This window comes from Manacus candei, unplaced genomic scaffold (assembly GCF_025592945.1).
Source record: "Manacus candei isolate 608988 ecotype Guabito, Panama unplaced genomic scaffold, ASM2559294v1 h1tg000003l, whole genome shotgun sequence".
Taxonomy (NCBI): domain Eukaryota; kingdom Metazoa; phylum Chordata; class Aves; order Passeriformes; family Pipridae; genus Manacus; species Manacus candei.
This window is the reverse complement of record NW_026138051.1, coordinates 19,134,489-19,151,580: the sequence shown is the minus strand read 5'-3', so window position 1 is coordinate 19,151,580 and position 17,092 is coordinate 19,134,489. Positions and strand designations below refer to the sequence as shown.

Sequence of the window (17,092 nt, the reverse complement as noted above, 5' to 3'; positions counted from 1 at the left end):
TTTCAGAGGTTTTTGCACTCATATCATAACCAGGTCTGGGCAGCTTAAAATACCTGAATTTACAGCAGCAAAGGCAAACTAAGGCAGGACTCTGACACTTGTGTTCTCTACATATTAAGGTGTTGTCAAGCAGAATGTTTCCAGCAGAAGAATAGTTAGTAGTAACATATACTACATGAAAAATTTCTTTAATGTGCATAACACATCACACAGAAGAAATCTGCTCATGTTTAATATAGATCCTGTATGCTCATATTTCTTTCTCTTTTAAAAAAGGAAGCATATTTGCCTCAAAGGACAACTAAGTACCTACTGTTATCTGAGTATCACAGTGTAAGTGTAAATAGAGACCAATTCTTTTAAACCAAAAATAGTAAGAGCCTGGTAACCTATAATCCAAAGAACAGAATAAGGATAAAACAATATTAACCAAATTTCTTTATAAAGAAAACCTCACTTTGCAATATACTCAATATGAATCAGTTAACAGCACTTATTTCTTAACAAAAATGCAACTGCACACCTCAGGTAAGCAAAGTCTAACTCTCTGTTAGAGACTGTTAGAGACATTGTTCTCAGGAATTATTGTGCACCAGAAAGACAATGAAGTTGCCCAAGTAAATTCATGTATTTCAGTAATTTAGAAATAAAAGGGGAGGAGGACAGAAGCAATTGCTTGCACGTGCCTAAATCAAAGTGAGTTTAATTCAAAATATAAAATTTAATTTTACATTTATTTTTATATATTTTACAGCTAATGTTTCTATTCAACAGACATGATGACATTTACTGGGTGGTTCTGACAGGATTTTTTAAGTATTTATTGTAAAAGCAACATAGTGAACTCAGCCATTCTGCACTAGACATGCAACTAGAATTCAAAAGTGCTTTTATTCCTACCTCATCTCTGTTGTTCTCCATTGAAGCTGGACTTCCTTTAGGTTCTCTACTTTTACCTATGGAGAGAAATTAAAGGAATCCACTGAACTGAAAGAATCATTAGTTCTTCACATTGCACATCATACTGTTAATGTTTCACCAGCCTGAATAAAGATGACTGTGTGACTTTCAGAGACAAACTGTTGCACAATGAAACACGTTCCACTATATGGCATAAATTCTACAGAAATAATCTAGGAATCCCTTTCAGTTCAGTCCCAGACAGGCTGAGGAACAGCCTTCCCCTTGGTGCAGAAATCCTGAAGCAATGGAAATAATACATTAGTGTATTTTTGTTAATCTCTAAGCAGTTACTTCAAATTTTTTCTCTTACACGTCTTGACATTAGAAATAAAGTATTAAATCTGGGATCACAAAACCACAGACAAAAAACCCATCTGACATAGGCTATGACTGTGAATTCCCATTTCTCTGTCTCAGGAACTGTGGAATATAAAGCCTAAACACCTGCAACCTATTAGCAGCTGTTCCCATCCACCAGTCCTGGCAATGGAAGGGAATGTTTCAAGTTCAGTGATTCAATGATACTCAGAAGAAGATGCTCCAAAGGGTCAGGAACAGCAGGATTTTAACAGATGCACTACAGAGAAGGAAGTATAATTACAATCCTGGATTATCCTGTAAATATCAGGATTATTTGTGATTTTAGCATAAGACTACTAGCACTGCAACTTAAACTTCAGTTTTGGGAAAACCGAATAATTTTCTTCTACACTTTAAAATAATCAAATCACTTTGATTGGAGAATTCAGTGCTGGCTATTTGACCCGGGCTGAACTGTTTCAGTAAATTGCAGCAAAAATTATTCAGTCATTTCTGCATGTGAAGGAGGGAATAAAAAAATGGAAGCAGATGTTTTTGGCTCTTTTAAATACCCGAAATTTCTTCTCTAGAATATTACAGGTATTTCTGTATTCTGAGGAAAAAACCTGAGATTTGGAAGGAGGGTGACACACCTTCTGGAGATCGCATGCTGCCCACCTTCTACTCTTGACCAATTTGGCCAAGTGATAAATCCATGGAAAATACCAGTTTGTACATCTTGGTAGAGCTTTCTTTGCTCTGGCAGCTCCAATCCCTGCAGACTCTGCACTTGGACCTGGTACTCACATGCTGCTCCCTATCCATTCCCACAGAACCAGGGAGTGGCTGCACCATCCCCTCCCAGCTCCCAGTGCTGACCCCCTGCTCCTGCTCCCTGCTTCCCAGGGCAGGGGCTGGACTGGACACTGGAGCAGCCCAGGGACTGCCCCTGGCACCATGCAGGGCACAGGAGGGACACATCCAGTGCCAGTGCAGAGGGGAGACTGAAACATCAGTAAGGCTGGAAAATCAAGTACTGCTTCCTGTTTTAATTGACCTCTGTGTGTGGCAGGGACATGTTCCAACTCTCCTAAGCCATACTTAACCTTCCCCATCATCTCCCTCCTCACAACACAGTACCCAATAATTCACATATCTCCCACATGCTGGAACAATCCAAGATCCACTACTATATAAACCTGATTTGGCCCCAAGCATCCTGTGCATTACAAAAAAAACAAGCACAGTTGCTAAATCATCCACAGAACATTGGGAGGGGAAGGAAATTTGCACAGTTAATTCTGACATTTCCTAATATTTAAGTGTTTAATCCTGACTTTTCTACTTCAATATGTTCTTTTAGATCTCAAAACCAACACTGAAACAGGCCTGCTATGAATTTGCAAGTGTACCCATTTCAAAGACAATCTGTGTTTTACAGCAAGGAACCAAATTCTACCTTTTAACTACACAGGATAAAGGAAAAGATTTCTTTTTCCCAGTGTGCTCCTCAGCAAAATTTCACTTTGAGATGTGTCTACACCACAGTTTATTTTACTATTCTGCTGAGGTATCACAGGAGTCATTTCTTTTTCCTACGTTAGCAGTTCAGTTTGATGCTGGTGAGCACCACAGGCAGCAGACTCTCTCAAAACAAACCATTAAAAGACAAAAACAGCATGTCAGAAAACCCATGGAAGATATTACTTAGGACAACAGGAGTTTGAAAATAAACTCCATAACACAGCCAGCACACTCTCATTCTCCTGGACTCCACCGCTTCAGCACAGCTTTTAGCTCATTAAACAGTAGAGACTGAAAGGTTTTGCACCTGTATCAGATCCAAGTTAAACTAAGAAACAGTTTAACCAGTTAAATTTGGAAACAGATTTTATTCAGTACTGATTCGAAATTATTTCACTTTTAATCACTGTAATCAAAACAGTGTTTAAAATTCATTACCTATTTCTAACTTGTACATAAAAAATCTAATAACCAATTCTGACCTAGTGCAGGACTCAAGGTTTTTCAGAAACCTTATTTCCTTTTCAAATGTTTCCAGATTACATATAGAAACCTTTTTCAAATAACTACGAAAGCATAAGCTCCAGAACTTCTTCCACAACTACAAGGACTGCAAAAGCTTTACTTCAGCAGAAGAACCAAGATACTGCATTTATAAATCCAGGAACACTGAACAAGGAATTCCTAGCACAGCAAATACATGTGTGTTTGCCATCTCGTGTTTCATAGAAGGTAAATCTAACCAGAAGGCTAGATTTTTTTTTTCACATTTAGAAAGATTCAGAACTGAAATAAATATTGCATCAAAGGTCTACTGTGTATTTATTAAGATATCACCACATAAATCACATTAGGACTTTGTATAATTGCCCCAGTGAAGTGTGATAAATTGAAATAACAACAGCAAGTTAGTTGACTTGAGAATCATATATACACTGAAAGTAAAAAAAACCCATAAGATGTGTTTTTACCTGTGCTTTTGTTTTTAGATAATGCTGGAGGAGAGTTTGCGTCCTCAGATTCTTCTGATGAGTGAGCCAAGAAGTCATGTAGTTTCTGTACCAATGTGTTCAACTTGCTTTCACTGTTAAAATACAAGTAATACTTCAAATGACTTACACAGCTCACTGATTTACCAAACTTGAAAGAAATTATGTTTCATCTCAATTAATACACACCTACAAGACATTTAAACATTTGTTTCTGCATAAGTATATCAAAGTAAATAAAACACACACAATTTTTTTAAAACCTGAGCAAAGTGGTAGGTGCACCCTTATTGACGAAAAAGCACTAAGGACTTTGTCAATAATAACAATTCTATTTTAAGTCATTTTTACTGTTTACAATTACTGACAGAATTCAAGAAAATCTGAGTGGTAATGCTGCTATGCCATGAAGACAGAGAAAAATTAATTTAAGATTCTACTTTGTCAGAGACTAGACAGGTAAAAACAATAAAATCTTGATTTTATTACCAAAAATGTAACCTTTGGGGATATAAAACACTAGAAGTGACAGCAGTTTCACCTACAGCCTTTGAAAAAAGCAGGTGTGTTGAGTGTGGCAGATGAACACGCTCGTGCCAAACTCTCCTTAAAAACCAACCATCTACATAAACCTGCTGCGTCATGTGTTCATTTGGTCAAAAAACAGCCAGGCAGGAGCAGATCGTTCCTTGATCTGTGTGGATGAGAACTGGTAACTCATTTACAGAAGACAGTGGGACCCTTCCCTCGGCACTGCCAGAGCCCGGGAGCTGCCAGCCTGGTGTGTCCATGCCCCCCGCAGGAACCCTGATCCCGAGCTTTCCTTCAGGAGGCACCGCCCCAGCGCCCACACCCTGCTCCCTCACACTGTCCATGCTGTGCTCCAGATCTCCCCCTCCCAGAGCCTCTGCAATCCCCCGAGACAAGACTCTGCAGCTGCAGGCGCGGTGCTGAGCCCAAGGGCTTTGGGAGCCCTGCAGAGAAGTTCCCCCTCAGCTGTTTGCCCACTCTGGGTGCTCTGGAACCTGCCAGGCTGACTCATCCTGCCTTATCAGCCGCTCCACAGGCTCCTCCAATGCTGCCCTGCCCTGCCCCCTGCAGAAGGGAGCCCATTCATTGCAACACACTCTTCTAACAGCAGGAAGAAATAACATTCTCTGTCCCTGTTTTACAGCTCATAGGAACTTGTATTTAGCAGGACCTCAACCCACTCACCTTTACCATCTCTACTGTTTCTCTGAACACATCATTTTATTAGCTTCTTTCAATTTTACCTGTTATTGCTAAAAAAATCCCGTTTTATAAGAAGGACGTGCAGGTGAACAATGAGTGAAAGGGTATCATCACGTCAATGCAAATGACTATTTTAACCAATGAAAAGAACCACAAATAAAACAGCATAAAACATCCATTTAAAAAAAATAACATTAAATTTCTTTAAATCTTCCGAAGTACTCAAAATAAAACAAAACAGCACCTTGTGATACAAAGATCCTCTGCATGAGCGAAGGGCACTCTTCTTTCAAGACTACATATGTGCCATCAATCACTCAAGTGACTTTGAAAGAGTGTAACAAAGCTGGTTAACTCTCAAGTGTAATCTTAAAATTTTCCTCTCAATCTGTCCAAAAGTCTTTCCCTCTAATTATTGGACTCATGCTGCTACACAACTGCCAGTCCCTAAATCTGGGCTTCCCTTCTTCTCATGGATGGAGGGCATACTTGGAAAACATTATGGAAGATGATAACGATACACTGCAGTTTTAACAGCTTGCATGCTCTCCTTTAGAAAGGAGATTTAATGACAATTTACTCACATTAAGTTAAAAAAAAAAAAATAGGGCTGTTCAAAATTATTTGATAGTAAAAGCATATAAAGAGATTTTATATCCACTCCAGATGGTCTGAAGAAATAACGCACATTTAGAAAGGCCAAAAGAAAGTACATTTTTGGTAGTAAAAAACAAAAAAAGGGGCCACATGTGGAATTCTGTTCATTTAGTTTATAAATAACTTGTTTTGGTAACAGCATTTCAGAAAGAAAATGGGAACTACAGATGAGTTTAGTATTATTGTTCTCAATACAAAACAAACTCAGTATAGTAGGCACGTGTCTTTGTGACTAACACTTGGAACATTATCTACTATCATTTATTAACTCTTACCCTAACTAGACTAAAATTATCATTTTCAGAGCAAAATGTTCTTGCTGACAAACAACTAAAAAAGAAAATACATAAATTAATACTAAAAAGTCTTCTTAGCTTGCTTTTCCTCTTGATTAATCATCATTTTGTACTATAAGGCTGTATTAAGGAACACCAGGTCAAACCTAAGAAAAGGTGTTACACTTACTATACTTTACCAGAGAGAAATGTTAATTTAGGGTAATGCTGTACTCGGTTTTGTACAAAAGTCATTTATATGTCATGTATTTATACTTGAGAATAATAATCTATCTTTTTTAAAGCTTCTACTGCAAAATCCTTATTCGTTGCAATACAGACCCATTCACTATTAAATTGATCACAACCTATAAACGTGTATTTTTTTAAAAAACATAGAAAGCCAAAAATGTAGAAGCATGTCAGAAGCACTACTGAGGCAAGCAGGCTCCTCGACATGGAACAACTCACTATTGTTCTCAGACCTGTGTGCACTAAGCACACGGCTTCACCATCAGTCCAGAGCTATTTCAACACTGTTCAGCCTAATTAAAACAGGAATGAAAGGGAAGGTGCCCTGCTATTATTGGCTTGGCCATGAACCTGATTTGTGACCTTGGAAAACTATCTTGTAAGAATACCATTTCTTACCCACATTCTGACCAAGTGCTGTACAATCAAACTATAAATGCCTGGTCTTTAACAGGATAACAAAAAGGTCCATAGTAGGCAAATCACCTCTAAGGCTAAATGAGTCCACAAATATTTAGAATAAATAAAGAACTAGACAGGTGGTTTCCTGATCTAGACACAACATAATTCACTCAATCTGGCTGTGACCACTGTCCCCTTGTATGTTCTTACCTATACTGGGTTTGTGTGGCAACATTTTGGGGGGGGGGATTACAGGGTGACAAACTTCTGTGAGAAGGCACCAGAAACTTCCCCCATGTCCAACAGAGCCAATGCCAGAGGGCTCCATGATGGACCCAGTGCTGGCCAAGGCTGAGCTCACCAGCAATGCTGGTAGTGCCTCTGGGATAACATATTTAGGAAGGGGGAAAAAACCTGCTGCACAACAGCAGCTGGGAGAGAGCAGTGAGAGTGTGTGAGAGCAGCAGCCCTGCAGACACCCAGGCCAGAGAAGAAGGAGCTCCAGGCACTGGAGCAGAGATGCCCCTGCAGCCTCTGGGGGTCCATGGAGCAGCAGAGACCCCCCTGCAGCCGGGGAGGACCCCACAGCAGAGCAGGGGAGCCCCAAGGAGGCTGGGCCCCCACAGGAGGCTCGTGCTGGAGCAGGCTGCTCCTGAACCCCTTGGGAAAGGCCTCACGCTGGAGCAGTTCAGGAGGAACTGCAGCCCATGGGAAGAACCCACACAGGAGAGGTTCATGAGGACTGTCTCCCATGGGATGGGCCCCACGCTGGAGCAGGGGAGGAGTGTGAGGAGCAAGGAGCGACAGACAAGGTGTGATGAAGGGATCACAGCCTCCACGCCCGTCCCCCTGCACTGCTCAGGGAGAAGAGGCAGAGAATCAGGAGTGAAGTTGAACCTGGAAGGAAGGGAGGGGTGGGGGGAAGGTGTTTTAACATTGGGGGTTTATTTCTCATTACCCTACCCTGATTTGACTGGGTAGGGTAAATTCAGCTGATTTCCCCACGTGGGGTCTGTTCTGCCTGTGATGGTAATTGCTGAGTGGTCTCCTTGTCCTTATTTCAAAATGAGCTTTTCATAGTATTTCCTCTCCCCTGCCCAGCAGAGGAGGGGCAGTGTTGGAGTGGCTTTGGTGGGCACCCAGTGTCCAGCCAGGGTCAGCCCAGCACATCACCTCTGTTGGCTGTTGATCCTGCCTCCCCAAAGCGAGTCACATCACCTTGGACAAATAAAATTTTAAGGAACAGTTTTCATTTGGATCCAACTTGCCACATGTTCACATGGTTATTCCCTGTGAAGGCAGCTCAGGTGATGAAAATTCACAGCCAGGAAGGAACAGGATTGGCCATTTTAGCAGCAAACCCAGTCCCATTGGATTATACTGTGAAACTGCACTAAAAACCTGGCTATTGCAATCAGTGTCTATCTACTTTCTTCAAAAATGTCGGTGGAGAATGTCAGTTACTGTCAAACATCTGGAAGAATAGTTGGAAAACCACCTTTTCTTTAAACAAACAAATTTGTCCTTCTTCCATAGGATCCTACCAACTTTTAGTCTAAACAAGTGCCCCTCATCTGAATTTCAAGTGGCTCCTGGAAGTCAGTGAGACAGGAGTGCTTTCCAGCTTTTATCCCAATGCTGATAAATAGGCTTTTCTTAAATACCTGCCTTCCTTACATTCAATACTTGTCTAAAACTTTAGACTGTTTAAACTTTTAAAATAGTTCAAGGGTACAAGTTTTTTAAATTCGTGTTTACATTTACTTCAAGTTAAATCTCAGTCACTTTTTACTTTTGAAGTTGAAATGAAATACAGCAGAATAACTATTAACCAGACAAAATGAAACAATCCTTAGGAAAAATAATTACAGAAAAATAAAACCAGATGTGCTTTTCAACTGCTTAGACTACCATCCTCTGCTTCAGTCTGTATCCCTGTGTGAACAGCAGAAGTCTAATAACCCACAGCAAAAGTCTGACTAACTTAATTAAGATGCTGGGAAGACACAGTACCTGTGTCTTCATATAATCAGGCCAGTATTGTGACACCTGAAAATCTTCATAAATTTTTTCCTGATGAGAAGGAAAGGGATTAGACTTACCCCCATTCAAAGATTTTAGTTATGAGGGCAGAGCCTACATAGTACAGTTGTTTCATACAAAACATGTCAGTATTGTGGCTGAACACACATGAATGAAATAGCTTAAAGCTTTTGGAAAGAGTGACAGAGGATAAAATCTGCAACAGAAATTGTTTATTTTCTTATCCCAGTAAAAAAAGGAGTGAACACACCTGCAATATCTTAAGAAGCCTACTTCTCTCAGAATAAATACAAAAGCAGAAAATAAAATCAGCCTACCATTGCATCAGTTGAAAAAGTAAAATATGGTTTTATAAAGGCGGGGAAACAGAGCACTTGATCCCAGGGGTTATTTTTTAACTCGATAATGATTTTCCAAGGGCAAAGCAACATGATGCTGTAAACTCTAGATCAAATTCAAATTTTGGACCAAATTATGCCAAAACAGGTGAGGTTTTACAATCAGGATCACACGATCTGTGTTGGCATCAACCAGCTCCACTGCCAAAGGACACAAACCCTCATGCCTCGTGCACACCTGATGCCCCCACACCCTCAGTTCTCTCCCTTCTCCTCCACTCCATACAAGTAATTGCTCTGACTTATACACAGCAGCTGATCCACATGGGAAGTAGCCATTTCTTCTCCTGAATCTCAGAATTTCCCTCAAGCAGCTCACTGCTCACTAGTATGAATGTTCCTGCAAGCAGAGGGGGTGTCAGCCCGGGCTGGGCAGGAAGGGACTTCAGCAGCAGCAAAGTTACAGATGGTCAAGTAAGAGACTGAGAATTCCAGAACCCTTAGGCTGGAAGGGACCTCTGGAGGTCTCAGTCCAATGCCCCAGCACAAGCAGACAGATACAGGAGGTCATCCAGAAAAATGTCCAGGCAGTTTCTGAGCACAGACAGAGGCTCCACAATCTCTCTGGGTGACCTGCTCCAGTGTCTGACCATTATCACAGTAAAACAGTTCTCTTGTGTTTAGAAGGAATTGTACCATATTGAACTTACTAAATCAGGTACATCAGGAAATAGCTGAATACCAAACCCCTAACTGGAAAGAGAGGGAGGCGTTCAGCATTTCATCAGAGATTCTGTGCTAAAGAGACTTTGTTAACACACACTCAGTATTTTACTTGGTTTAGAACTGACCTTAAATCCACAGGGGCCTAATCAAGTGATACCTGCTACAGTTGAAGACACTCAGTGATGTGGATGAAGTAACTTTGGAGCTTAAATACAGCACAACAGGTTCAGACAAGTAAACAGAATTATCTTCCTCCAGACACACATGGGGAATGAGAAAGCAGCGGTTCAAAGTCACTAAGAGACCCTTTATGCTGCTCAAGGAAGATTACAGAATTTCCTTTTGTTGACATGGTATGAGTTATTGTGCTTCACTAAGAAGTGAAAATAAACTTTCACTTTTAACCTGTTTCCTTAATGGGATCTTAAACTCAGACAAACAACATCATCACAAACACAAAACAAAGACAACCAATCTCACTGTTAGGTTGGTTTCAATGCCACACGGAAGTGTAACTTCAACAGTGAAATATTCTGCAAGCTGAAAAAGACTGAAGTCACCACCTGAAAATCTAAACACAGTATTTTCACCCTTATAAAATCATGATGAACTGCACACCTGACCATATTAATCCATGAAAGGAAGCTCAAACTAGCACATATAACACACAAACCAGGCAGCTGGTATTTAAAATGTATTTAAAATGCTTAAACATCTCTGTGTAAAGGGAATGAAGGGCTCCGTGTCCAACAGCATCAGGCTCCTCACTAAAACTGCCTTTTACTTCATCTGCCTTCTGCTCCCAGAGTTGATCACAGGTTCTCAATGAGACATCCTTCAGCACAAACTCTCTCTGAGAATTAGAGCCTGTCCCTTCAGCTCTCCCAGATATTCCCAATCACGCTTGCCACAGGCTTTAAGGGCTGTAGTCCATCTGAAGCTTAGTTTTTTATTTTACAAGATAAAAGCCATCTCAGTTTGCCCCACTGTCAGTCCTGAATTTATTGCCCATTTTCCAGTTTTGCTTTACATGACAGATGTATTTGCCCAACAAGGCCTCTAGGCTAAACCTATTAAAAAACCTTCAGTTGGACCTACTCAGATAGAAATTTCTACAACTGTGCAGCTTTCGGACTTGCAAATAAACTGCTTGAATAGCACTAAAGCTGACAGTGGTCAGCAACCTGCGTAATCAAATTCTTGATTTTTTTCAAGGTTTCACTCCTTTTCTAGAGAAAAAAACCACCAATCAATCCATCGTCCATCTTGAATAATAACTAGTTTTTATTACAGTCTATGAAAGCTTTATTCTTCTCCTTTAGCAAATCAGGGCACTTTACCTCTTTTAAAGTCAATATAAAACCTTCCATTATATTTGCCACTGAATTTCTACAATCTCTTCTTTCTCCTCTTGCCACACCACTGGAACAACCTGTCACTGGCCTGTCCCTGAACTAACTCATTTTTCCAAATCACCTGCAGGCACAAGCTGAGCTCCAGTGATACCAAAAGTGATTCCATGAGGTTCAGCACCATCCTCAGGCTCTTCCTTTATAAAAGACACCTCTAGTGATCCAATTGAAAATGTACTTCATCACAGACAACAGACATTTGTTTTATGGTGAACACAGCACATTTTCGCATTGCTTTGGCTTCTTCTTTTGGTGAGCTATAGCCACGTAAAAAGCACTCCCTTTTCCACCCTTCAAGCAGAGAGTGTAAAAGTTCATCTATAAGAGAATTGGGAATTTCAAGCTTCCAGGATGTTAAGGTCACTTATTGCAGAATTTGTATTACACACCCCTCTGTCACACCAAATTATTTCATAGAAAATGAAGATACCTTCAGTGAAGCCCGACAGAAATCCTGACACAAAGCTTACAAAGCCCTAATAAAGTGTTGCACAAAACCAGGAATAACAAAGTCACTGCAGTAAGATCCTCTCAGAGAATTTAAGTGGTGCAAACACTGGTTCTGGGGCACATCTGGCACAGAAGATGACACAGATTTGCTCTTCTTGGGGGAAGAGTCAAAGAATCCACCTATGCCCATTCCAGGACATCACGAAAGCCAGAACTTGTGCTGTCCCTTCAGGGAATATGGAAGACTGGTATTGACTTCCTTCCAATTATATTATTGTGGCATCACATAACACGCCTCAAATGACCCTGCAATATCACTCAGAACAGTCAACTGACTGAAAAATGCAGACAATTTAACAAAAACCTTAAGACCAAACGAGCAATATCACACTGTGAGCTGAAAAGTCTGGACAAAAAAAAAAAATAAGAGCCAAGATTATTTTGCCAATTTAAAAAATCCACAGTCACTACATTGACTACCAGAAGGTTCAAGTGAGTAAGATTCCAAAGTTGTCTTCTTTTTCTACTGCCATGCTTATTTTGTACAATGTATGAACTTGTAGGAATGGGGTAAGTCACTATGACAAAGCTTCCTCCACTTTAAAAAAAAAAAAAAAGGACAAAACGTCCAAGTTTTTGGGACAAAAGTTGTAGAGAAATCTTTATAAACATTTACAGGGGCAGCATTATTTTTTAAAGTTTCTTAGTAAGTTACTCCAGTTTTCATCATTCTAAATCTCTCATCTTGGACATGGGAGACTCCTAAGATCTTAATATTATATAAAAGTATTCCCTATAAAAAAAGTTTAAAAATTTCATCAGCAGCACACCAGTACTGATTGATTATTCTTCTTTTAAACACTGTAAGTCTATCTTCCATGAGTGCTGGGAACAGATTTCTCCATCCAAATCTAATTTTCTGCACACCCTCCAAAGAATGTTCACAACAATCCCCTGGTACTTTATTTTTGCACACCTCTGACTCGAGCAGAACTGCAGAGAGCAGGGGATGCAGTGAACGTGTGGGGTGACAGAAATGCAGCCAGCTGACAGCCAGAGGACTTGTGGGAAACAGGAACAAGAGAGAGACAGCACGTGATTTGCTTTTTCACCTCATTCTCTCCAACTTTAAGTAGAACTTGAATGGATAGAAATAAGGAAAAGCCCATGCAATGTGTTCATCATAACCCTGAAATCTTGGGACCCTGCAATCCATGCCCAGCTCCTGGCACAGATCTGTTCTGGTAAAATACAGACAAACTGCTCAGGATGAGCTCTATGAGGGATGAGAATTATAACAAACATTTGGACTGAATGAGAACTGAGGTCATGAAGAGAAGGAAAGTCTGGGGCACAAAAACATTATCTTGCCCATCCTAAAAGCAGTTTGGCACAGGGCTGCTTATTCTGTGCACAGGTTCCCACCCAAAGACTACACACAATTTCAGATCTGTTCTGTACATGCTTTCTGATCTTCCAGATTACAAATAATCTGAAATAATCCAATCCTGTCTACAGGTAATCTAAAAATAGCATGGGAAATGTATGACTTCTGTATCCTCTTCCTCTGAAGCACCAACTAAAGCAGCCCCTTGGTAGAAAGAGTAATTGTTGCAGTAATGACAACATAAGAATGTGGAACAGGTTAAGTACAAACCCCTCATCCTCTTGACCATGAACAAGTAGTTCAAAAACAGACAAAGCAGAATATGGGAGAACAGAAAACAAAACACAACCATCACAATAAAATAAAAAGCAAAGTGGTCCAAATGGAAAAGCATTTTTCAGAATATATAATGATGACTGTACCGGTCCATAAATATTAATAACCCAGATCTTTTTGTTATACAAAAATCAAACTCTACCCTTGATTTTCAAGGACTGGAGAAGAAAAAAGAGAAAGCCCCTTAATTAGTATTTCAGTTTACACACAAAAAAATCAATCCAACAAAAAAATTGTTTAAGCTCTCAAAGTATTTTAAGAACACAGAGAAGAGAAAGTGGGAGTGAGGAGAAAGAAGGAAAGATGGACAATCCCTGTCTTACAAAGTAACACATGCAGAAAAAACTGCTGGGAAGTCATGCACCAAATAATGTGCATTTGCAGTACTCATGACCTACATCAGCATGTGATCAACATCAACAACGATAAATATCTTCGAGAATCTGGATTTTGTAGATTCTTCCTCGGAAGCATTAAGGCTTTAAAACCAAGCAATATGCAAGAGGAGAAAAACCATCGTCCCTTTAACTTTTGGCTAAAATGACACAGTAGTTATGAACTACTCGAAATAAGTGTACAGGCGGGAGGTGAAGATACACAAATATGACCACAGAAAAAACTTCACCCAAGGCTCACTACTAAAGACAGAGTGATGCCTCCCCCCTCACAACACTTTGATTTTGAAGATATGTGACATTTGTGAGCGTCAAGTGCCAACACCTGGAAGGTTTATACAGTGCCGGGGGCACGTGGAGCGTCCGTGGGTGATGGGCTGCGGGGTCAGTCACAGCCGCTCAGACGCGGGCAAACCGAAAGCACACAAAGACAACTATTTGTGAACAGTTTAACATGGCGCCTCCCTCAGCCCCGACCCCGCCGGGGGTCTGCCCGTGCCCGCGCTCCCGGTGCCCGCCCGCCGGGACAGCCCGGGGCGATGTCCGCGCCCGGCGGGGGCTCGGCGGGGCTTCCCCGCCGCGCTCGCACGTGGGGCGGGGGCGGCCCCGGGGCCTTCCCGCGGCCTCGCGCGGTCCCTCCCGGTCTGTCCCGCGCCCGGCCCGGCCCGGCCCCGCCGCCCCGCGGCTTCGAGCGCGGCGCTGCCCTCCCGCCTCCCGCCCTCGGCCCGCCCGGGCCGCGCCGGGCCCGGCCCCGCCCCACCCCGCGGCCGCCGCGGCGCCGCTCGGCCCGGCCGTACCTCACGGGCTCTGCGGTCATGACTCCGCCGCCGCTGCTCGGAGCGGAGCGACCGCCCGGGCCGGGGCCGCGCTCAGGCGCTGGGCGCAGACAAAGCCGCGGCCGCCGCCATCGCCAGCGCCGCCGCCATCTTATCGGAGTGAGCCCCGCGGGCCGGCCTCCGCCGCCGGCCTCCGCCGACAGCGCCCATTGGCTCACGGCCGCCCACTGCTATTTTCTGATTGGGTGGCGCCGCGCCGACTGTTGCTAGGGTAGTTCACGTCACCGTCCCAACCTTTCCTGCGCTGATTGGCTGGGAGGGGGCTGACGTCACGGTGGCGTCACGAAGCGGGGCCCGTGACGTCATTTCGCCCCAAAGTGCATTGCCCCCTGTGCCCAGCAGGGGGCCCGGCCCGGCCCTGGACGGGATGGACACGGGACAGAGCTGGTGTCAACAGGAGCCACTGCAGCACAGGGGCCACCTGGGCCGCTCTGCAACATCCACTCAGCTGGAGCAAGTGAATCACCGCCGTAAAATACAGCACCCTCACAAAGAGTAACTCAGGGTTAGAGCGGTAAAATACAGCACCCTCACAAAGAGTAACTCAGGGTTAGAGCGGTAAAATACAGCACCCTCACAAAGAGTAACTCAGGGTTAGAGCCCCAACTCCAGTAACAGCCCCAGAGCGATCCTCCTTCTCAACAGGGATCATGCTCAGCCTCTTCAGGGATCACCTGAGTGAACCTCCTCCTCCATGGGGATCACCAGAATGACCCTTGGTTCCTGCAGAAATCACCAAAATGACCCTCTTCCTCCATGGGGATCACAAGAATGACCCTCTCCCTGCGGGGATCGATCAACCATTGCACTCACAGCTCACCAGGACATAAACCCAGAAGCTTGGGAGGAAAGCTCCCCAAGTAGAGACAGCCAGACAGGGGTGATATGACTGACACTGAGAACGGCCGAGGTGCCACCTGAGCAGCCCCAAGTCTCCCCTCCTGCTGCAGCCTCAGCCCAGCTTGGCTCCGTTTTTCTTTAAACAGACAAAGAAACCCATCCTTGGCAGCTTCACCTCAGTATGCCAAGACCATCATCCCTGCTGGTACCAGCAGCTTCTACACTCCTGTCAGATGTTGTGTGTGAAAGGAGGGGGGTTGGAATACAGCCCTATCCCAAGAGAAAGCAGTCACAGACTTTCGTGAGAAGGTGACCAGACTCCACTGGCTGAGGTTTTGTGAGAAATTCCATCTCCCCACACGACCAAACCAGAACGAACCACCAAAACCACGTCCAGTATCACAGAGAATCGGAAAGACGTGACAAGTATTATTCACTTATTATAAAGAAAACCAGTTTTGAAAATTAATATATTTTTCTGCAGAAACTAAAGAAAAAATAAAATGTACCAACTCACCTGTGTTCATAAAGCAGTGTATGAAACATAAGAAAACATCCAAGCAAATCATCCTTAAACACCCATTTCATTTGCACAGGCAACAATATCAGAATCAATAGCACTTTCACACCTCAGCACATACAAGCTCACACATTCCAGGGAGATTCTACAAATGGGTCTAACCACAATTTGCTTTAGAAATGTAACATTTTACCCAAGAGCTACATCCTGTAATTGCAATTTAGTAATACCAGAGGTTTAACTGCAGCTTTGTTACCAAACTTACCCCGTGGCCAATGCTACACTTGGAGAAGACCAAATGTTGCCTGCATTCTCGCTCAGTTTCAGAAGGAAAAAACTAAATCCCTGTTAACTGACGGCTACAAATTCCATCACAAATTGCCACCAGTCAGATGAAGGAAACCGGAAGCATTACCTGGTCTTAGCTCTGCATTAGGATTCCAACTGTGTGATTAAAATAAGAACACAAAACATTCATTTTCCTCCTCAAGGGATTTAGTCCGTAATGCTGACAAATATCTGACTGATTTAGCATAACAACACAGCTTCATTACTATTACTCTGCAATATTTTATTCCTCTACTATTTCCTTGGGAGATGGAAGAAGGTATTTGAAAGCAGTTTAAAGCCCATATTTAATTGCCTCCAATTCATACCTTATATCTGAAGTCACACATGAAAAAGGGATCCTAACATGAGAATAAGGTTTGAGATAAAGGTGGAAATGTTTCCATCTCCCAGCAATTACTCCAGTAGACAAACCCTGACATTGTCATGAGGTTGTCAAAAACCAGATGGTAGAAGCACACTGAAGTCCATGTGCCAGATACCAAGTGCATCTGTGGGGAAACATTTTGCCCACCCCAGGCCTCCACCCAGCTAAGTTTGCCCAGCACACAGGACCCCCTTCCCCCAGCACTCCCACACTGCTGCCTGCTCCAGCAGACCTTGGAGAACCAGGATTCACAGCTCAGTTTTCAGGACAAACCAAGGGCCACTGTAAAGTCTCATCACACCGATTATTTCTTTTCATAATGATAGTAATTAGTTTTCTTAAGTACATATTAGCCTACTTTTAAGGAAAATGGCTGAAAGACATGTATAGCTATAAACTGACAAGAGAATATTTTAATAACTTGATGTGCTTCTGACCTAGAAATACAAACTACATATATATCTTTTGCACATTATCTGTGATAAAAGCAGCATAATTA

At 42.5% G+C, this 17,092-nt stretch overlaps 1 protein-coding gene across 4 annotated transcripts in view; it reads right to left on the bottom strand.

Moving 5' to 3' along the window:
• Positions 1 to 17,092, bottom strand: part of ATRX (ATRX chromatin remodeler) — an 82,050-nt gene that overhangs the window by 63,428 nt on the left and 1,530 nt on the right. For 2 of the 4 annotated variants that reach the window (XM_051789889.1, XM_051789909.1), the window contains exons 1-3: positions 14,480 to 14,639; positions 3,759 to 3,871; positions 901 to 956 (exon numbers count right to left, since the gene is read on the bottom strand). In XM_051789889.1, the coding sequence (XP_051645849.1) occupies positions 901 to 956; positions 3,759 to 3,871; positions 14,480 to 14,499 (189 nt within the window). In that variant the 5' untranslated portion in view covers positions 14,500 to 14,639. Of the gene's footprint in view, positions 1 to 900; positions 957 to 3,758; positions 3,872 to 14,479; positions 14,640 to 17,092 lie in introns of those variants that run through there. The other 2 variants (XM_051789879.1, XM_051789899.1) reach the window with 1 other exon arrangement.